Below are 22,398 nucleotides of genomic sequence, written 5' to 3'. Positions count from 1 at the left end.
TTTCTAACTCTGCCACTTTACCAACATGATTTAATAATGATTGGTTGTTGGGTTGAATGACGCTTAAGAAAAGCTATATTATCACAATGGTCTTAATAACCTCGCCCTCGACTTTAGCAGCAGTAACTGACGGAAGAACACTCGTCCACAATAGGTAGGCCTACATAAATGATTATCGATGGTAATAACTGGTATTGAGTCCCAGACATTATGTTTCCAGGGTGGTTGAGATTCGCCAGCATCTTTTCACGCACGGAGGGGCTGTGCTAATATCCGTCAAGGTAAGTTAGCTTCTATTCCTGGGCTTGCAATATCTTCTCTTACTGTGCTGCCATAAGCATGCAGGTTGGCTAATGTGTACATAAGTACTTTATTTTACGAATGCAAAAAGTAGAATTAACATTTACTATGCTTCATTGCTGTGTGTCTAGAGTAAAGATAAAACCATGACGTCTTTCGATTTAGGCTAATTCAGCTCCCGATGATATAACATCAACACTTGTTTTGAGATTTTATTGGTACTGGTCTTGCCGTCCAGCTACTCTCTTCCCTCTTTCTGTTCTGGTCACCATGGTCACTTCTAACTATTACTTCTCTCCTCTTTTTTTCGGTTATCTCTCATTACTGCATGCTATAGTATCTTCCACCAGATGGATTATGAGACTAAAACCCGTCCTCCCTTCTAGTGTTTGCCCTTGCACTTGTAGCACTTCGTCCTCGAAAAAGTGTTTCGGCCCGTTTGTAATCATTTAATCCAGGGATAATGGGAGTCGAGGTCGTCCAAGGCCAACCGGCACGCGACTGGCCTATTAATACTCGGATATATACTTGCCTGGGAATAGTGAGTTGCGGTTATCGGAGACTTCTCCCTATATAGCCGATAATACCAGGAGACGAAACCCTCCCTGATGATTCTCAACAGGTTCCGGAGCGTGCATATATCACCATTGTACCAACACTGTCGGGGTGGAAAGACCGAACTCAGTCAATTAAACGCTACTTCATCGGAACTAAATTTCCCTTGTCTTTAATTAGTCTGCACCACGCTACCTGATGAGAACAACTGAATGAGTGTGTGTGACGGATGTTGCTGACACGTTTAATAAGAATTATGACGTGATTTCTGGCAAGAATATAAGAGTAGGCCAAAATACGTCACAGTATATTGGTATAAAATCAATTATCTTTCTTTTTCTCAGTTAGTTAGGCGCTTCACTGGTGTTTAAAACGGCACTGTAGGCCCTATAAGGTACCCCGACATAAACAATATTTATGGATTCATATTCAAACAAAGAATGAACTTGTGTGTAGATCAGGTGACCAGAATGGGCCGTCAATACCACTGACACTTCGCAGGTACCCATTGTTTCGCAAAGCATCATGCATTAACAACATTTTCTATTAATATTAACAGATACCAGGCTTGCTGTCAGATGGATGTTCTAGCAAGCATCATTACAAGGATCATTATGAATTACTATTACATCAATGATGCTCATCTCAAGTGAATTTAAAAAAAAAAGCCATGTGTACAAATTACATTTTTCTGCTCATAATGCGCAAAGTGGAATATTTACTGTTGACCCGCTTATTATTCTAATTCAGGCAAGGTTCCACTGTTGTTGTTTTTATCGCTCAGCCCGCACTGGTGGATCAGTGCCGGGGTATGATTAAAGGGATGGTACAGTATTGGTGGAGATGAGAATTGGGCTTTTAACTTTTTGCGAGATACTGAGAAAACACTCATGAAATAGTACTGAGCATATCATTTTAAGAGGAATTCAAAGTTTATTTGATGAAAATCGGGTTTGGAATGACTGAAACATCCAAAAACAAAGTAAAACAAAACGACCGTAATGAAATGTGGGTCCCACACTTTATTAGAATCGCTCTGTTTTGGATAACTCAGCCATTTCAAAACCAATTTTCATCAAATAAACGTTGAATTCCTCATGGAATCACATGTTCTTTCATATTTCATAAGAGGTCGTGAACTAATGCGCAAACTGTTCGTGAACTCGTCGTGAACTTGTCGGGACCATGCGGGAGGATGCGTGCCAGTGCGTGGCAGTGCGCGCCATGCCACGACTGTCACGAATAGTTCATGAACAGCTCACGTCGAGTTCACGAGTAGTTAACGACATGTTCAAGAATTGGTGCACGTCGCAGCGTGGCCGTGGAAGCCATGGAAACGTAATGTTACGATGACCTGATATCAGATACGTTACTTAAAATTTGCTTCATTTAGAATAAAAAAGTATGCTGTTATATGAAAGCAAAGCTCCGGTACTTTTGAATACTTAAGGTAATCACACAACAAAAATTGCTCAAGAAAATTAATATTTTTGTAAATAATAGTGTGAGAACGGTAAGGGCCCATCAGATAAGTTACCATCAAACATGTCAGATACGTTACCAATGAAATGTATCGTGCAGCAAAGTTAAGCGCGGCGCGCTTTTGTGCGCGGATTTAACCGGTTGACATTTTGCTCTATACAACTTGATAAGAAAACATGCAGTTCTAAAAGGAATTAAACATTTATTTAAAGAAAAATCGGTTTTGAAGTGGTCAAGATATCCAAAATAAAGTAAAAGAAAGAGGTCCTAACAAAATGTGACGGCCGAACATCTTCCTTTTACTTTATTATGGACATCTCAGCCATTTCTAAACCGACTTTCATCAAATAAACTTTTAGTAAGTATAAGTGGATTTTGATTATCTTGCAAAAGGTTAAAAACTGAATCCTCATCTTAACCAGAAAAATAATACTATCCCTTAGAATTATGGCATTTACAAAAAGTGCCGTTAGATATATGTCAGAAATCCATTTTATTTCTGCTTTGTTGAGGTTTTGTGTGTATGTGTGTGTGTGAGCGTTTTGTATACCACAATAAATTTTTTTCTGTAGAAATCAACGTAGGACTTTTAAGGGCTGAAGTCTGGTACTTACCTTATGCTGTCAACTTCACAGCAAAATAGGCTACATGAACGCTCTGCACCTTTGTTCATTATAATTTTGCATTTTATCTACATAAAATGAGCTCAGTATTATGATTAAAGTCAAGAGCACTTCCTTGGTTGCACAATGCTCTGAAAATGACTATAGGATTAATGACGTCTATAGTGTTTTGCATCAGGTTTCTTTTAATCACGTGATTGAGTGATCTGGGTTTGATGTAAATCGGTAGTTAAATGTGTCAATAAACATAAATGCTTTGTCACATACGTTACCATCGTTTGTCGATTCGTGAGACCTAATCTATTAAGGACAGGAATAAAGGAAAATTGAATTTGTGAGTATCATGTGCATAGAAATCTTTTCCAACTTCATTTTTACCGTCTTCCATGTAATTACAAAATTTCGGAACTAAATCAGATAAAAAGTAATGTAGATTTGTGTTTGTTTGGTTCTTGTATTTCACATATTATTCAAAGATTTGTCGAAGGGTTATCTTATCTTCTACCTATGACGAAATCATTTTTTTACGTTTAGAAGTGCGGTGCTTTAACGAAAATAGTCACATTGTGATGCTCTTACAAGTTAAAATGAATTTATTGACATGATTGGTGTTTGGTTTGAAACGCTATAACGGAAATTTTGATGCGTCAGATATACGTTACCACACACCGTTCTTCTTCCGATCCACAATGTATTTAATCTGGCAGAGATGTTACCTGGTATTTGCTATTTATGAGAAGTGTAGAACTTATTCATGATGTTTCATACTTAATCAATTAGATTATTGATATAATTCAAATGCAGATACAAAGTTAAATGAGGGTAACATATTTTAAGTCGAAATATATTTATTTTCTTGCTTTTTATTTACTTTATAAATCAGGATCATTTTTATTACACATTAGATCACGGCTGACTCCTAAATGTTTTCATGATGTTTGTTTATGTTTAAGCTTGTAGTTTTACATAAGCATTGCCATTTTAAAGCGAGAAATAAGCAGACAATCACCGATTTTCTAAGATGTTACCTTTGGTAACGTAGATGATATATGCATTACTAGCATGTAAAAAAGGACTCTGCGTTTGGAAATGTTTCTAGAAAAAATATGAGCTTTCAAAAATCACCCATTGATTGTTTTGTATTCCTAAGGAATCAAACTTTCTGAATTGATAAAACATGAATGAAATCTTTGATGTTGAATTCCTGTCATTTGTACAACTGTAATTGCACACTTTTTTGGAGAATGGCCCTAGAGCAGCTGCCAGGTATAGACATCTTCTCTTCTCTGCAACGATTGTGTCTCTGGCATTCAGCATGTTGTCTCTTCCACAGCCAATCCAAAATGACCAGGGGTTGGGGAGGCCCCCTTTTTATATGGCGTGCCCAAGTCGGCACGACACCGTCCGAATTGCAGAAACTCGTCGTGCCAATGCCGGAAATGCGTAAACTATGCGCAAACTATGCGCAAACTATGCGTAAAATCGTCGTGCCAGTTCGTGTAAATGTGGACATTGATTGTCCCGCATTCGTGAACTATTCGTGAATTCGTCGTGAACTCGTCGTGAACTATGCGTGAACTAGTCGTGAACAGTGCGGGAGCCTCCCAGTTCGTGTCCCAAAATGGCACGACTTGCCACGACAAAATCGTGGCCAAAAGTCGTGCAAGTGTCAGCCTAGCTCACCGGGCTTGAAACCAGTTCGCGATTAGTTCGCGACTCCAAATTTTGCTAGTTGCAGAGACGTCTCCTGAAAATTAGAGAGTCTCCGAGGAGTCGCAAGAAATGTAAGAATGTTCGATTTTTGGAGACCTTTTCCAGTCTCCGAGACGTCTCCATCAGTAGAGACGTCGCGGAGACTATCCGCGACTGCTGAGACGTCTCCGCGATATCTCCCCTATGTCTCCGAGACGACCTGCTGGAGACCAGAAAAACTGGTGAGAGGTCGCGGAGACGTCTCCGTGACTCTATTTGACGTTGTTTGACCTACTTAGAAACCACGTGACCCATCTGCGTGCTGACATCCTACCTAGATCAAGTCAGGTGATCCTGCAATGGCTCCATCATAAACTTTTTGACACCTGCAATTACTCTTCTCAGAGACGTCTCCTTGGTGAGAACGCAAGCCACTTTTATGCTGGAGACGTCTCCGCGACTGTTGCGACTGATAAGTTGGAGACGTCGCGGAGACGTCTCCGTTGGTGAGATATGACCTTTAGGACACAGCTGACACACAGGTCTTAATTGGACGAAATCTGCTGGCGAAGTGTTCTTCCCAGCAATTTTATTGTGTGGTTCTTGTCCAAGCACTTAACATCAATAAATATTCGTCATATGCAAATAAGTCAACAGAGGATCTGAATATTCAAGAGGCTCAACACAGGATCTCAACAGAAGGTGAATTACTATTTATGATTCATATATATAAATTCGTAACAGGGATGGGTGCATAGATAAATATCCATTACGGGGAAAACCAATCAGGAGAAGTGGAGGGAAATTCTAACAATGGCTCATGTACTGGTAGGACATGGAGATGTGCCTTAGTGGGTATAGAAGGAGAGTGGAGTGTACCATACTGTGAAAGAGGTGTGGCATGGTGGATGGCATAGAAAGAGAGAAAATCTGTCTGAGCTCACATAGCATAAGGAAAATAAATTCAGTTCAAAATAAATCTCTACAGTCACATAGGTCTTGGAAAAACAAGCTCAGAGAGACAGTATAATACAATACTCCAAGGAAGAGAAGAAAGCATGTATAAGTATATTATGCACCAGCACCCATACATTCTCATTCCATACTCGTACAACTACTAGGTGTTTCAAAAAACATTTCCCACTTTTGATCATTAATAGTTCAAAAACTATTCATCCGATAAAACTGTCATTGATATGAGTAATAGCTGAATAGTGTACAATTTTGTTGGAGGTGATTTGAATGTGAAAGCATAAATCAGTTTCATTAAATCTAAGATTGATTTTGAAGTATTAAGGTTTCAGATTTTTGTCAAATTTTAACCCTCTGTACAAAAATTGAACTTTGCACAGGAACCAATGATGTGTATGTGAGTGTGTGCTGACAATGGCCCTGAACAATGGACATGCCTGAACCACCTGTTGACTAGGGGTCAGTCTCGCTCTCTCAGGCACATGATTGCTTAATCAATAATTCATGTGGTTTGCCCTGGGCACTGCTAGTCTGAATTCATGCACGGTAAAGGGTAAAATGCATGCACATGGAAAAAGTAAGCACATGTTTCCATGTGCTTGCAAACACCACATTTCATTCCAGCTGGCAATCATTTTCAAATTTTCTTCACATATCACTAAATTTGGAATATGAATAAGTATAAATGATCTAAAATTCTTCATTTTAATACAACTGTCTACTAATAGTCTGATAAATTTTTCGCTTTTTCGATAAAAAGATATCATTTTTGGTAAAAAGCTCAGCGGCATTTGTCATTGGGGCGACTTTTTTTATAGTAGATTTAGGGATAGATAGGGAGAGCACTGTCGCGACTCAACGACAGTATCGGCAGGCGTTTGACTTTACACAGATACTACCAGAGGCTGAATAAAGACTAGTTGTGATAGTGGAATTTCCCATGAATGAATAATGAAGCATTCAAACCCTGGCTATTGTTCAGGACCATTGTCAGGGTGTTAACCACACACTCCCATACACACGTCCCATTGACCCCTGTGCAAAGTGAAAGTTTGTACAGAGGGTTTAAAATAGAGCAAAACCTGGAACCTAACTATGAAATTAATCATGGATTTCATGAAATTGATTTATGTTTTCATATTTAAACCACCTCCAACAAAAATCACTATTCAGCTATCAATTATATCAATGACAATGTTGTCTGATACATAGTTTTTGAATTATTAAGAATCAAAAGTGGGAAATGTTTTTTGAAACACCTAGTACGTAACTGTACATACTTATGTAGGATTATAAGGAATGTGACCTACTTTTCTTTCTTAAATTGGCATTTTCACCTTTTATCATATTTGGCCGAATGCATAAAAAAAAAGCACAAGCACAAGCTCGTCTAGCAAACGGTCTAGCTCAAGCAATAGCTTAAATCCATATGCATAACCTTTTGCTTGTGCTTATACCTTTTGCTTGTCCCGCACAAGCAATTGGGCCGGATGCATAAACGCTAGCAATTGCTTGTGCTAGCCTTTTACTCGAATCCGTATGCATAAAAACAAGCAATTGCTTGCGAGCAGAAGCTCTTGCTAGCAAGTACAAGCAATTGCTTGCTGTCTGCAAGCAATTGCTTAGAGACCAAGCATTTGCTTAAAAACGTATGCATAAAACATACCTTTTGCTAGTTCTTGCTAGCAATTGCTTACGATTTTCCAAGCTCTGTAAAATGAGCTTGAGCTTTTGCTTATCTGGGACGTTCCCTTTTAAGTATCATTTTCATATTCATGGAAGAAAGACAACAATTGTGAAGGAGTGGTATAAATCTACAAGAAATTACTCTTAAGTAGAGTAAGGAATTTTTCATTTCAACAGCGGGAATGTCCAGTGGTTAGCACGCAAAATTTGATGAAAAACAGGTAGGATGTCTCACTTCGGTGGAGAGCAAGGAGACGTCTCTCCACGTGCGATCTGGCAGATGCGGGCTATTGTAAGCAGTGGTGGGAATCAGCCAGTAATACGAGTGTGTGTATAGTTGTGTGTGTGTGCGTCTGTGTGTGCATTTATGAGTGTCATTTCATAGCTCTTCTGCTATGTCAGGAAATGTTTCCGCACACACATGCCCTTTCAAAAGCATGCTGCCACACTAGCCTTTGTTCTTGTGTTCGCACAGGCGTGACGCTATTGTTCGAACCCTAAGCAATTGCTTGCTGAATGCAAGCAAAAGGTATGTGCACAAGCAAAAGATTATGCATAAGCAAATGCTTGAGCTACACCTTTTACTAGACGAGCTTGTGCTTTTGCTTGAAGCAATTGCGTACAAGCAATTGCTTGTTTTATGCATTCGGCCCATTGCTTGCGTTTTCAACAAAAGGGACGTCACGCCTGTGCGAACACAAGAGCAAAGGAGTGTGGCTGCATGTATTTGAAGAGCTTGCTTCCAAAAGGCGCTAAATCCAATTTTTATCGAACTCCATCTTTCGCATGATTCGAACAGATCTTTGTCATGTGCATATAAAGCACTAAAAATTTAATCAAAATTGTTTGAGGAAATATGAAAAAATCAAACATGAAATTCACGCTTTCAACCAAAAGGCGCTAAATCTATTTTTGCTTTCAACCAAAAGGCGCTATATCCAATTTCTCTATTCCGGTCTCTGATTGGTCAGAGCACGCCAGCTAGGGGTGCTCTGACCAATGAGAACATGCAACACGTACTATTACATGCAGCGATACTGCACTACATAGTTCAATGGCAATTCTTCACGGTCATGCATCACTACCACTGTTGTCTGTAGTGCTATACAGAACCATGGCTATCAGTCGAAAGTACATTACAGTTTCATAATGGATGAAAAACCCAAGACTGCCGGTGATCTAAAAAGTGGTACGAAAAGTGGAAAAATGAAGCAGTGTTGAAGAAATGCAAGGCTAAGCAGTGGAAATACAGCTGTGAAAGGTGAGTTTACTTATCTGTACGACGCCCAGATTAAGTCAGTCCCATAGGTGCATCTTGGTGTTGGGACCGAGGTGGGCATCATACTCTACTTTGAACATGTTGAGTTGATTTATGAGCAACGTAGAATGTCAAATTTGGGTTTTATTACAAATTTTATAATTAATCATTCAATGGGATCAATAATCTGCTGGGGAAAATCGTGAAATGGGCCCCACCATGCACCGGCACCACAAACGGGGCTCGTCGTGCATCAATGTAAATTATGTATTTTACGTGTTGGCTACCAGCTAAATGTTACCTGTACAAGGCTGTTGTGTAGAGCTCTAACGTTAGAGCTCTATTAAATGTTAGTACTATATAATATGTTTTAGTAAATTAATCCTTTTGATCTACGGGTTCTGCTCGACGATGCAATACCAAGCAAGGTAAATTTACTACTAGCAATGACTAGGCCTATACTAGTAGCTACTACCAGATATTATAGGGTGGACTTACAGCAACAGGGCTGCGTGTGTATAAACAGGGTAAATTTACCGGTACTTTTTGGCGATGCAATACCAAGCAAGGTAAATTACCAGTAGGCCTACTACTAACGTATAGGGTGGACTTACAGCAACAGCGTGAAATCGGCCCCACATAAGTGTGCTTGCACTCGTGCATTTAGCAATTAAGCAAGGTTAGGTTAGGGTTTAAGGTTAGGTTAGGGTTGTACTTATAGTTGAATTGGCTGTGGAATTAGTCGAGGGACATTAGGGAGTCTTTCCAAGAATAAAACATGAAGACCAAAGAAAAAAGAAAACGGGAGAAATGGAGGACTATGCTGTGGAAATCGGCCGCGCCTCTGTATCAATTGCTCGTAAACACCGTTTGGTGGGGCCGCATTCACAAGTATTATACTGTAGAAGAAAGCCCCAACGCCGTGCTTACCTGTATGTACCGATGAACGCCACACGGTGGGGCTGAATTCACGAGTATAAACAGGCGAGCTGCTGTAGTATTAGTACCGACACGCAGTGGTGGGGCCTACTTCACGAGTATGCCAAATGAAGTGTATTGCTACATTGTATGCAGTGGAAACTGGTCCTGTTGCTGTATCAATCATGCATATTAAAGTGTCGTTTGGTGGGGCCACATACCTCATTATTAGCCCTGTATTGTGCAAGAAAGCACCATATTGAACACCACATGGTGGGGATGTAACAGGTAAGCTGCCGTATTATTTAGTACTGATGATAGAGAGACAGTGGTGGGGTCCATTTCACAAGTATGTCACTAATTATCTGTTGAAGGAACTGTAATCAATAAATGAAGTTACCTTGACTCATTTTCTCAGTTAAGTTTTCTGTAGATCTACAGCGTGTAACTATTCAAGTCAGTCTATACAGTACTGCTTATGCTGTGTTGCAATGGTAATGACCTGGTTACCTACTTTTCTAACTGTTCGAGTTGGTCTATGCAGCACGGGTGCATTGTCCTGGTAATGATAGAATTAGATAGAGCCTGTCTAATATTCACTGATGGATCTTATAATCCTGATATGATTGCATTAGTGGTTTTTTATGGTTGTATTAAACATTAAAAAATTATGTTAAAAATCTGTAAATCAAACTAGTCCCTTTCTTTTTGGTCTTTTAGTAGAGTAAGTGTTGCTCCAAATCACTATGGCTGTCTAAAAGCTATTGAGAAATGTATCAAAATTGGAAGTTTGAGGTTGTGTTTGCTACTCGTGGACAGATATTCTAAGCCATCGGTATTAATTACTTTTGATTGAATTCTCTTATTCTTCTCTCAATTCAGGTTAATGCAAATCATCCTTGGAAGTCATACAACCTACAGCATATCTGCAAGCAGCAAGTGTCACTGAGCTGGCAAGACACCCAACGACCTGCCCAACTCCTCGTCACGCCCAATACATCTGTCCCCCAGGAGCAAACCTCCCAAGGAGGGAGTGGGTGTCATTAAATCGGATTCGAACCTGAGTTGGGCGTTTCAACGCAGCCATGCATCGGTGGGGGCTACGCCCGTCAGCAGCCTGCCAGTGTGGTGCACCAGAACAGACTGCTCAACACATCTTGAGTGAGTGCCCTGATCTCCGCCCTCCTGACAACATGGACCTGACACACCCTACTCCTGAGACTGTAACTTGGCTACAACATCTGAGGGACGTTATTGAGCTGCCGCTGCCTCATACGCAAGAAGAAGAAGAAGCGCACATCGATGACATTTACCATGCCTTATACCAGGAGGGTGACAGGATGCATTCATAGCAGTACATGAAAGGCCAAGATTTCTTAAGTGAATCAGAGGATTGCGAGAAATCACAGAGCTTATCGTTCATTTCTGAGCTCATGCGTACTGAACCAGACAACGGAACCATCACAGTGGTCTTAATCTCATTGAATGCTGAATCAAGCTTTCTTGAGTACGCCGGTAGGTGCAACGTACTTCGAGTGGCTGTGTGTTTTTGACATCATTGAACGTAAGCTGATAGGAGGAGAAAACATCCCTGGAAAACAACATCAAGGTGATATTGCGTGCATTGAGGCGGTGGACAGGAATTGGGTGAGGGGCTGACCTAGTGGCCCATGCTTTGAATGACTTCCTTGATATTGAATACAGTGGATATCTCAGGCAATTAGGATAAAGCAACAGTGGCCACCAATGATGAAGGGAACTCTGACTCGAGCTTATGGCAAGACATTATGATTCCTAGGGCAGGCACTTTAACTAGTTGAGATATTCTGCCATGGACTTGATGGTATGCATTTCATGCGGTAAACCTCCTGTTTTGGCTGTAAATGACTCAATTTGTACTTTTTAGAAATGAACATGGTAAGAAGACCAAAAAAAAGACATTGTGATTCACAGTACAGATGCCTAGATGTAGGCCTTATTGCTGTTGACTTACGTATAAACAAAGAGTTTTGTCCACAGATGTGCTTTCATGTGCATCTGTTGCCTTCTTAATAAGTACTACAGTTTTAGCAAATTGACATTTTTTTTTTAGCAGATGTTTGGTTAGTCCAAATCAAAAAGCCTCCAGCAAAGCCTTGCGATGCTTTCTTAGTATTAATAGGTAAAGCATACAATGTGAGGGCTTATCATAGTGATTTGTTTTCATGTCTGTTGCAGTCAGATTTCTGCATGACAACCTGTATTTTATTTTCACCTGAAGTAAATACTATCAGTCAACATGATTTCACAATCTCTGCAAGTCCTCACTTTCCTTGAGTCACTGTACCTTCTGTATAGACTTCATGATATTCAGTGCAAAGTGTCATTAGGAGATCAAAGTATTTTATTTGTTGTTGTTGTTGCTGCTGCGGTTGTATTTTGCATGTGTGGAATGTATAATGAATAGGTGTACAGTGTGCTGCTATTATGAGTAAAATTAAAAGCAGCATGCTGGGAAAGATTTCACATTTTCATGTGTGTGTGTGTTTTGGTGCATTTGTGTGTGTATGAGTATGTGGGTGTGTGTTTGGGTGGGTGTGTGGGTGTGTGTGTGTGTGGGTATGTGTGGCTACTGTGATGTAAATTTATGCAGTTCTCTAGTATTTACCTGGATTGCACATTAATGACATTCCCTAATACCAATGTTATTGAACAACTCAGAAGTATTTCTTCCAAAAGGCGCTAAATCCATGATTTCTTCCAAAAGGCGCTATATCCGAAAAAATCTGAAATATAAAAATTCATAAAAAATAAATGGTGTGTGCAGGATTTTTTTAATGTGCATTTTTATTACCTACTGTGATGGCTCTTCCACTAGGAGCATAGAGCTAATGAATAAACAAGCTGTAATATGTGTAATTAAAAAACATCAATTTACTCGAAAGTAGCCGGAATGGATTTAGCGCCTTTTGGTTGCAAGCTCTTCATTTGAAGGGGCATGTGTGTGCGGAAACATTTCCTGACATAGCAGAAGAGCTATGAAATGACACTCATAAATGCACACACAGACGCATACACACAACTACACACACACACATGTATTACTGGCTGATTCCACCACTGGGTTTACAGTAGTCCACTTCCTGGACTGTATTCGTAGTGTGCCCGCGTGTGTACGGACGTACGTTGATGGTGTCTGTATGTACACTGTATTACACAATTCACCCCTCCTGAATACATTTTTTTCGGGAGTACCAATTGGTGGAGTGTCGCAATCAGCGGTTGGGCGCATTGGGTGGGTGCCGAGTGTGTGGGGACTGCGGATGATAAAAATCGTCCAGTATCTGGACTAGGTTTACGGTCGCCCGGATCTTCCAGATCGCACGTGGAGAGAGGTCTCTTTGCTCTCCACCGAAGTCAGACGTCCTACCTGTTTTTCATCATATTTTGCATGCTAATCACTGGACATTCCCGTTGTTGAAATGAAAAAGTTTCTCACTCTACTTATGAGTAATTTCTTCACAAGTGTGGTTTTTCTTTCATGAATATGAAAATGATACTTCAAAGGGAACGTCCCAGTTAAGCAAAAGCTCAAGCTCATTTTACAGAGCTTGGAAAATCGTAAGCAATTGCTAGCAAGAACTAGCAAAAGGTATGTTTTATGCATACGTTTTCAAGCAAATGCTTGGCCTCTAAGCAATTGCTTGCGGGCAGCAAGCAATTGCTTGTGCTTGCTAGCAACAGCTTCTTGCTCGCAAGTAATTGCTTGTTTTTATGCATACGGATTCGAGTAAAAGGCTAGCACAAGCCATTGCTAGCGTTTATGCATCCGGCCCATTTAGGTTGTTCCCGAAAAGACTTCCTTATTGGACAACCACCCCCAAAATTTTGCAGTAACCACTCTACACTTTCCTGTACGCATGCGCGCACATTTCGCAAGGTCAGGCTGCCCCAAAAGGAAGTCTTACCTGTATGTACCTGTTTCCCAAGTGTATCGAGGCCAAAAAGAATGAGGATAGGTATTACACAGTGCTAACTACGTGTATTCATATGCCTGTACAGGCGGTTTTAGAGAGTATATTGCCCTCGTCTTCGACTCGGGCAATATTCTTTCAGTTTGGGCAATATTTTCTGGTATCTCTCAAGGCCAGTCAATATTATATAATTATTTGTCATGATTACTTTATTATTGATATGTTTATATCATAATATGTACTATAAAATTCAATTAAATCGATTTTCATTTCCATTCGTCCACAAAAGCTGTCACAAAATACAAAATATGGGCCCTACATTACACCATCATTGTTTCATTATTTTGTAGAAAACACAAAACCATACCAGACGTATAATAAACTATATAGGCCTACATAAATGTACACATCGAAGATTTACAAAACAAAATAATCAGAATGGGAAAAAAGTAATATGTAAACTTACTAGATATCATCCGAAATATATAAAGTATAATTATAGTGCATAATATATCTCAAAAATATCCCGATCATATCTATGAAATAATAATGTACCAATAAGGAACAACATCAATTATATACAAAATTACCATCCTCCTAATCCGTAACACTATTACGTTTTTTTAGCAATCATCGTGAGTACAGTTGTCACCCATTGCTCTGAAATTACTAGAGATAATAAACACGTCCTGTAACATAATTATACACATGACATGTTATCATATTTCATTTATCATGTTTATGTGCAGCAACTATCGAATTCTCATACAAGACGTACGCGTACGTGTGCGCCGAGGCATGGACACCGATTTTATGTTTGTGTAATCAAGTAATTCGCTCTCCGAGGGCAGCCCAACCATGTACAAGTGCTGTACGGTCGTTCGATGGGAAGCAGGCCCCCATCACCCCCATGCATCCTTAGAATAATATGACGGCGATTCTCACTACAGTATAGTATCATGAGTGGTTCAGTTTGATCCCAGCGAGACGCGCCAGGTCATCTCACCTCATAGCAGCTCAGCGCAAGATGTCTGAGGATACTAACCAGAGTGAAAACAACGACATCGTACCGTTCCTAAAAGGTAAATCTCGCACATGATATTCATGAATTGCACTTATTTAATTCAACTCTAGCTTGTATTATAGATATGACATTATAAATATTGCAGAAGTCCTGTCGATGGGGCGTACGTGGCGAGAGGATGCCTAATGATGTCATTTGAAGTGTACTTAATCACCCAAACGACAGTTTGCGACGTCCCTCGATTGTTTTTCTCACATGTTTGAACCTGCTTCTCACCGATTATCAATTATGCAAAGCATGCCATGCTATGATATTCTTTCTATCGCGAAGGCGAGTCTTTCTATTCTAGACAAAAAGCCCAGCTGCGAGCTCTTCGCTTCTTCCTGTGTTTGCGGTCAGCAGGCGTGCAGACTATTGGTACCCTGCCTACTCATTAGTCCCGCGATCCTAATTTAAAGGAAAAAACAAAGAAACGAGGAACACATTCCATCAATAACTAACGGGTGGATAAGACAGAGAAAATGTTATTTTACCTGGATTCACGAATACACGGGTTCCATTACACATAAGCTTTCTATCGCCTGGATCGTCTGTTCATGCCGACAGACATCACAGCACGCGTCGGTCGAGCAGACAGGCGCGGCGCGGCGAGCGAAGGCAGCACGAGTCGAGGTGTACGTGTACGCACGCCACACACTGATCTCCCCTCTAACTGGATGTGCGGACGTGCAGTGATTGGCCTATTCCGCGCGGAAGTCACCGGAAGTTGTACAGTCGCCATGTTTGTTCCCCCAAAAGCGAATCCGGAGACGGAAAAAAGTACACGCTAGTCACGCCGATCTGTACCGTGAATTCCTGATTTTACTTCCTTTACTCCATTTTTCAAGTGGATGTGTCATGTAATGAGAAGTTGAAAATGCCGTCATGCGCTGCATTTGGTTGTACCAATCGGGATGACCGTAGGAACAGAGAAAAAGGTGTTACTTTTCACAGATAAAACATTTTTAAAAACCCCCATTTCTGTTCTCAGTCCCATATGTTCAAATATGTGTGCGTTCTTGAATTAGTCATTGAAAATATCCCGTTAATGTGTCCTAGTTTATTATCATTATTATGATTAAAAGCATGTGAAGTTAATGTAAACTAATGTTAGAATATTAATGTGCTGCATGACAAGAATTGAAGGCTAAATATGTAATTGCTCTTTTGTGCGCTGCGATTCCCATAATGTTAATTACAGTCATGTATTCAATACGCGTAATTACATGTTGAACGCAATCTTACATTTTACATTCTTTTCAACCAGTCAGATAGCATATTCAATCAAAATCCATGTTTTAGAATATAATTGCTGCTTGGTATATAAAAGAAATACCTGTATAGACTGTTTTGATATTCGAGTCATGGCTGATTTTATAGGCTCGCGGGGATCTCAGAGCCACGCTATGACCCGCGGCGCTTGCGCGCCTTGGGTCATAGCATGGTTCTGAGATCCCCTTGGGCTTATAAGCTCTTATAAAATCAGCCATGACTCTCATAGCCGTCTATATTTCTATATTATATATGTGTAAGGGTACAAGGGCAATAGAAGACAAAGTTTTGGCCAGTGCAAGTCATTACCACTAGTTTCCAATGTAAATCCTTTACATAAATATGCAATACATCAGTTTTACGCAATAATACCTGTTGGTTTTTTTTTTTTTGCCTCTGCATATATCTTGCCTTACATGAAAATGTTTGTCATGCATTGTCCTGCAGGTTGGTTCCTGTAAAATTACAATAATACATCTATGTGCCTTCAAAAAATAAGGGATATTAGTCATTAATGAATAGAACAATTTGGAAGTTTTGTTCTATGATTAATGTGACTATACCTTTATGCATTTCATTGTCTTAATTCATGGGTGCTTTAAATTCACTGTACCTATGAGGACTTAAGGATTTACATTCATGTTTTGAAAGTTCATGTGGTAGGGAGGTGTTAGTTGGAAATGTTATCATCTTGGATTTGTCATTTTTGGGTGTAATGGTTATGTTGATTTTACATACATGCAATTCAAGTGATTTTTAATCTTCTGTTCAATTAAAGACCTCAGTGGAAATGTGAACAGTATTACACAGAAATTCAATTTGGAGCTTATTCATATGTTAATGCTCTGGGCTCTTACAAGCTTATTTCTCAGAGGTCCTTAATTGAAAATCATTGTTGCGGTTGGAAATAGATTCTGTTTGTTTTATGGAAGATGGCGAAAATTCATAAGAAATTGCGACATACATGAAAATCTGTTTCAAAATTTTATTTTGAAAATTGTTTTGTTTCAGTCAAAATTTGAATTAAAAAAGAAAAAAAAGTCAGTCTTCAGTTCACTGTATGGTTAAATGAATGTATAAACATGCTTTTACAAAAAAGAGTGACTAAAACGAAACTGTAAACAGTTTGTTTTCGGAGAGGGAGGGTTAGGGAGAGAGAGAGGTAGAGAAAGAAAGAGAGTGGGGGTTGGGTGGGAAGGAAGAAAGGTAGAGATTGATTGGGGAAGAAAGAGTTTGAAGTGGATGAGAGAGGGATAGGGGAGAGAGAGAGAGAAGAAAGAGATGAGGCTGGGGGAGAAGAGGGAGTGATATGGAATAAGGAGAGAAGGGAGAGATAGATATTGAAAGGGATATACATGTATTAATCTGAAGAAAGGGAGACGGATGGAGAGTGAGAAGATGACCCAAAAACCCCAACAGTATATTTACGTGAAAAAAGAGCAATCGACCGCACGAGATAGAGATATGCGATGATGGGGAGAAAACAGAAAAGATCTACAGAGAATAAAAAGAAAAGTAGAGTAAATATTATGTAAATATGGATTTGAGAAGAGATGGGAGGGATAGATTCAATGTTTTCCAACGTTGTTATATTTTATTTTCCATGAAGATTTCCGAGAGTTTGCAGGCAGCTCCGTCACAACATGTCCAATGTACAGTATGTCAGCAACGAGATCGCGCTCTTCTTGGGAGAACAAACATGGCGGATAATAGAACGCAGCGGCTTCCAATCAACGGACCGCTCCGCACATCCAGTTAGAGGGGAGATCAGTGACGCCACATCTGCTGCAGAATGAATCAGCACCTGATTGGTCAATCAAAGGTCACATGGTCGAAGCAAACGGTCACGTGACTTTTACTAAGTCTTCCCCCACCCCCCCCTTTTTTTTTAGCTCACCTGAGCCAAAGGCTCAAGTGAGCTATTGCGATCGCCCTTCGTCCGGCGTCCGTCATGTGCGTCGTGCGTCGTCCGTCGTCCGTCGTGCGTCGTGCGTCGTGCGTAAACTTTTAACATTTTCATCTTCTTCTTGAAAACCCCAGGACCGATTTTCATCAAACTTTTCAGGTAGCATCCCTAGGGGGTTAGGAACTCATTTTGTTAAAATGAGCACCATGCCCCACCCAGGGGGCCCCCAGGGGGGCCCAAACCCCCCAAAATTAAGGAATCTGTAAAAATCTTCTTCTCTAGAACCAGAAGTGATAGAGCTAAGTTAATACTATGAGTTAGTACATTGATGACTGGTTTCAAGTTTGTTCATGGCAGGATCAGGGGTGCCCCCCTTGGGACCCAGGGGAGGGGGTGGGGAGGGGTTCTAATGGGGCCTAAATTGTACATTTTCATCTTCTTCTTGAGAACCCCAAGACCCATTTTCACCAAACTTGGCAGGTAGCATCCCTAGGGGGTTAGGAACTCAATTTGTTAAAATGGGCACCATGCCCCACCCAGGGGGAAACCCCCCCCCCCCCAAATTAAGGAATCTTTAAAATGTTCTTCTCTAGAACCAGAAGTGATGGAGCTAAGTTAATACTATGAGTTAGTACATTGATGACTGTAGTTTCAAGTTTGTTCATGGCAGAATCAGGAGTGCCCCCCCCCCCCCCTTGGGACCCAGGGGAGGGGGGTGAGGAGGGGTCCTAATGGGGCCTAAATTGTACATCTTTATCTTCTTCTTTAGAACCCCATGACCGATTTTCACCAAACTTGGCAGGTAGCATCCCTAAGGGGTTAGGATCTCAATTTGTTAAAATGGGCACCATGCCCCACCCAGGGGGCCCCCAGGGGGCCCAAACCCCCAAATTGAAGGAATCTTTAAAAATCTTCTCTAGAATCAGAAGTTATAGAGCTAAGATAATACAATGAGTGAGTACATTAAAGATAATATAAAGTTTTGATATTACCTCAAAAGTTTCCCTGAATTTCCTTGTCTTAGTTTGTGTTTCATATAACTAACACTGTGAGACTTACTCGCCCCAAAGTGCTCTCATGTCTTAGTAATCATGCAATAATGGTTTCGTACCAGAGCCGCCGCCGTACGGCGGCGAGGTAGTACACGTATTATTGCATGATAGCTGCGACCAGCAGCGTGCAGCCCCATACGCATACTGAGTAGCTAACTGCGACCTGCAGCCCCATACGCATAGCTAAATGGGGCTTCGCATTGTAGCTTACAGGATCATGACAGATTTAGTATCGCGGGTAAATATCAACTTAAAATCCAAAAATATCTTCAATTTGAAGACTTACCAATTAAGTTGAAGTCTTGAAAACAGGCTTCGGGCAACGTTTGGTTCTGCCAATAGTCCCTTTCTGTTCGAATTGATGACTGAATGTGACTCGGTCGAGAGGACTTTGGGAGAGCTACACTGAATTGACGGCCAGCGCATGCGCACACAAACATCTTATCCGTTCGTGGATTTGAAATTTGTTCGCATGTGATGTGTGCGTATGCGCTGGCCGTAGTAATCGAGGTTAGGGCCTGTCGTCTGAACGTAACTACAGTGCACTCCCGTTACAACGAAATGCTCGGGACCGGCAGTTTTCTTTCGTTATAACGAAATTTCGTTATAACCGAACAAATACAATACATAACAAAACCAAGGAAACCACGCATATATAATGTTCTGTTTGTTGAATACTCATCTTACACTGTGCAGCTATGTGAAACGGGATGGTACACTGTACCTTTTAAATTTCGTTTGGATAATCACATTAAAGAGAGCATAAAATTGACGGAAACTGTGCGTGACACACGGAGCGAACACAGCGTGATGTGAAGCGTTCGCCCATGTTTGTTCCGCTACGTATTTTCGAAAGCGATCCGCATTTCGTTATAACGGAGCACATTTCTTTTGTTTTTCTTTGTCCGTGGGGCTCGGAAAAGACTTCGTTATAACGAAAATTTCGCTATAACCGTGTTCGTTATAAACGAATTTCGTACCGTAGACATTAATGGCGATAATTTTGGGACCAGAAGTTTTACTTCGTTATAACGAAATTTCGTTATAACCGTGTTCGTTGTAACGGGAGTGCACTGTATTAGCACAAGGCTTTGTCCAGTTCAAGGACGGTACCACCCTACTATTGCGACCTACGACATACAGTGGCGAGACCCGAGGGGAGACGCAGTGCAGAGAATGGTCTTTCTCTTTCTCGTCTGCTCCAGATGTTCACACATTGTATGTGGATAATGTGCGTGAATATGAACTGAGACAGGTGTAGGCCTCCTGTTGCTGATGTACAATAGACCGGTTCAGTGAAGTTTTTTTTTTTTTAATTTACGCATGTTTCAATTACAAGAGTTGCCCTTGACAACCACAAAGCTTGTCGAAGGCTTGTCCTGCTTAGCAACATGGAACTTGATATGAAGGAGCGGGTGAATGAAATACTTCGTTACTAGACTGTAGGAAAAGAAACATCTATATTGTAGTACATTACAATAACGGTCTACATTTTTTTTTTCGTTTCTTTTAATGACTCTGTTAAAGTAATGAGCACTATTAAGTAGTGAGGCTCGAGAAATAATGTTCGAAAGAGACAGATACGATACAATTTAAACTAAAATCACACCTTAGTGTAAATTGATTGGAGATAACAATGCTCCCGTAATGACACTTCAACTCGAACAAACTGTGCATTTGCTTTATAGTAAAATGTTATTATGACATTGCTATATAGGCCTGTAGACACACAGAAACAATTGTTCGCGAACGATAATTTGAAATAAGTCCGACTCAACGCGATGTCTATGCCCATGGCTTTCCTTCGACAGAAACTGATTTCTAGGTCTTATATGCTCATCGTGATTCTTTTAAAAGCCAGACAGATGACCTATTTCTGTTTTCACGGCTGTCAATCCCTTCGACAGGAGCTGAGTTTTTAGCCATGCTTCCTCTAGGTCTTTCTCATCGCGATGTTTTTGAAAACCAGACAGGTCTCCGATTCGTGTTTTCACGGTTGTCCCTTTGACAGAAATTGAGTTTATGGGACAGTGCTTCTTTTTTCTAGGTCCTATTATACTCATCGCGATACTTTTGAAAACCGAACAGATAGCCGATTTTTTTTTTATTTTATTTTTTTATGTTCACGGCTGTCCCTTCGACAGGAATCGATTTTTAGGACGCGTTTCCCTTGAAAAGATCAGGGGCCTGTAGCATAAAAGTTACTATTGTGGTAACTTTGCCATCCAGTGGTAACAACCATGGCAACAATACTCAACAGCCAATCAAAATCAAGAATTCCATGGAAGTTACCATTGGATGGCAATGTTACCATAATAGTAACTTTTATGCAACGGGCCCAAGGTGGTCAATTCATGACAGTCTAGCTGATGATGAACTGAATCACGAATTTTGGAGGTCAATGTGAAAGGCAGGGTGACAATGTTGTTAAGTCATCATCGCCACATGCGTCTGCGAGGGTCCTGGATTTTTGTTCTTTTTTTTTTCTCTCTCTCTGTTTCTTTGGTCTGTCTCTTTCTCTCTCTCTCTCTCTTTCACATTTGTTACATTATTTTGTAGAAAACACATAATAAAAAACCATACCAGAAGTATAATAAACTATATAGGTCTACATAAATGTACACATCGAAGATTTACCAAACAAAATAATCAGAATGGGAAAAAAAGTATGTAAACTTACTAAATATCATCCGAAATATATAAAGTATAATAGTGCATAATATATCTCAAAAATATCCCGATCATATTTCTATGAAATAATAATGTACCAATAAGGAACAACATCAATGATATACAAAATTACCATCCTCCTAATCCGTAACACCATTACGTTTTTTTAGCAATCATCATGAGTATAGTTGTCACCCATTGCTCTGAAATTACTAGAGATAATAAACACGTCATGTAACATAATTATACACATAATATGTTATCATATTTCATCATTATGTGCAGCAAGTATCGAATTCTTATACAAGACGTACGCGTACGTGTGCGCCGAGGCATGGACACCGATTTTGTGTTTGTGTAATCAACTAATTCGCTCTCCGAGGGCAGCCCAACCATGTACAAGTGCTGTACGGTCGTTCGATGGGAAGCAGGCCCCCATCACCCCCATGCATCATGAGAATATGACGGCGATGCTCACTATAGTATCATACATGTGGTTCAGTTTGATCCCAGCGAGACGCGCCAGGTCATCTCACCTCAGCGCAAGATGTCTGAGGATACTAACCGGAGTGAAAACAACGACATCGTACCGTTCCTAAAAGGTAAATCTCGCACATGATATTCATGAATTGCGCTTATTTAATTCAACTCTAGCCTGTATTATAAATATGACATTATAAATATTGCAGAAGTCCTGTCGATGGGGCGTACGTGGCGAGAGGATGCGTAATGATGTTATTTGAAGTGTACTTAATCACCCAAACGACAGTTTGCGACGTCCCTCGATTGTTTTTCTCACATGTTTGAACCTGCTTCTCACCGATTATCAATTATGCAAAGCATGCTATGATATTCTTTCTATCGCGAAGGCGAGTCTTTCTATTCTAGACAAAAAGCCCAGCTGCGAGCTCTTCGCTTCTTTCCGTGTTTGCGGTCAGCAGATGCAGACTAATTGGTAGCCTGCCTACTCATTAGTCCCGCGATGGCTAATTTAAA

At 40.4% G+C, this 22,398-nt stretch overlaps 2 protein-coding genes across 3 annotated transcripts in view; one reads left to right on the top strand and one right to left on the bottom strand.

The window, feature by feature from the left end:
• Window positions 1-15,008, bottom strand: part of LOC140239028 (urease subunit alpha-like) — a 57,854-nt gene extending 42,846 nt beyond the window's left edge. Inside the window, exon 1 of the mRNA XM_072318925.1 lies at window positions 14,997-15,008. The gene's annotated coding sequence lies outside the window, so the exon portion shown is untranslated. The remainder of the gene's footprint in view (window positions 1-14,996) is intronic.
• LOC140239029 (urease accessory protein UreG-like) overlaps window positions 14,302-22,398 on the top strand; it is a 28,749-nt gene continuing 20,652 nt past the window's right edge. Inside the window, exon 1 of one of the 2 annotated variants that reach the window (XM_072318927.1) lies at window positions 14,302-14,521. In XM_072318927.1, coding sequence (XP_072175028.1) covers window positions 14,467-14,521 — 55 coding nt within the window. In that variant the 5' untranslated portion in view covers window positions 14,302-14,466. Of the gene's footprint in view, window positions 14,522-21,819; window positions 22,005-22,398 lie in introns of those variants that run through there. The other variant, XM_072318926.1, reaches the window with a different exon arrangement.

The sequence above is a fragment of the Diadema setosum genome, chromosome 15, assembly GCF_964275005.1.
Source record: "Diadema setosum chromosome 15, eeDiaSeto1, whole genome shotgun sequence".
Lineage (NCBI taxonomy): Eukaryota > Metazoa > Echinodermata > Echinoidea > Diadematoida > Diadematidae > Diadema > Diadema setosum.
Note: the sequence above shows the minus strand (reverse complement) of the source record. Positions and strands in the feature narration are given on the sequence as shown.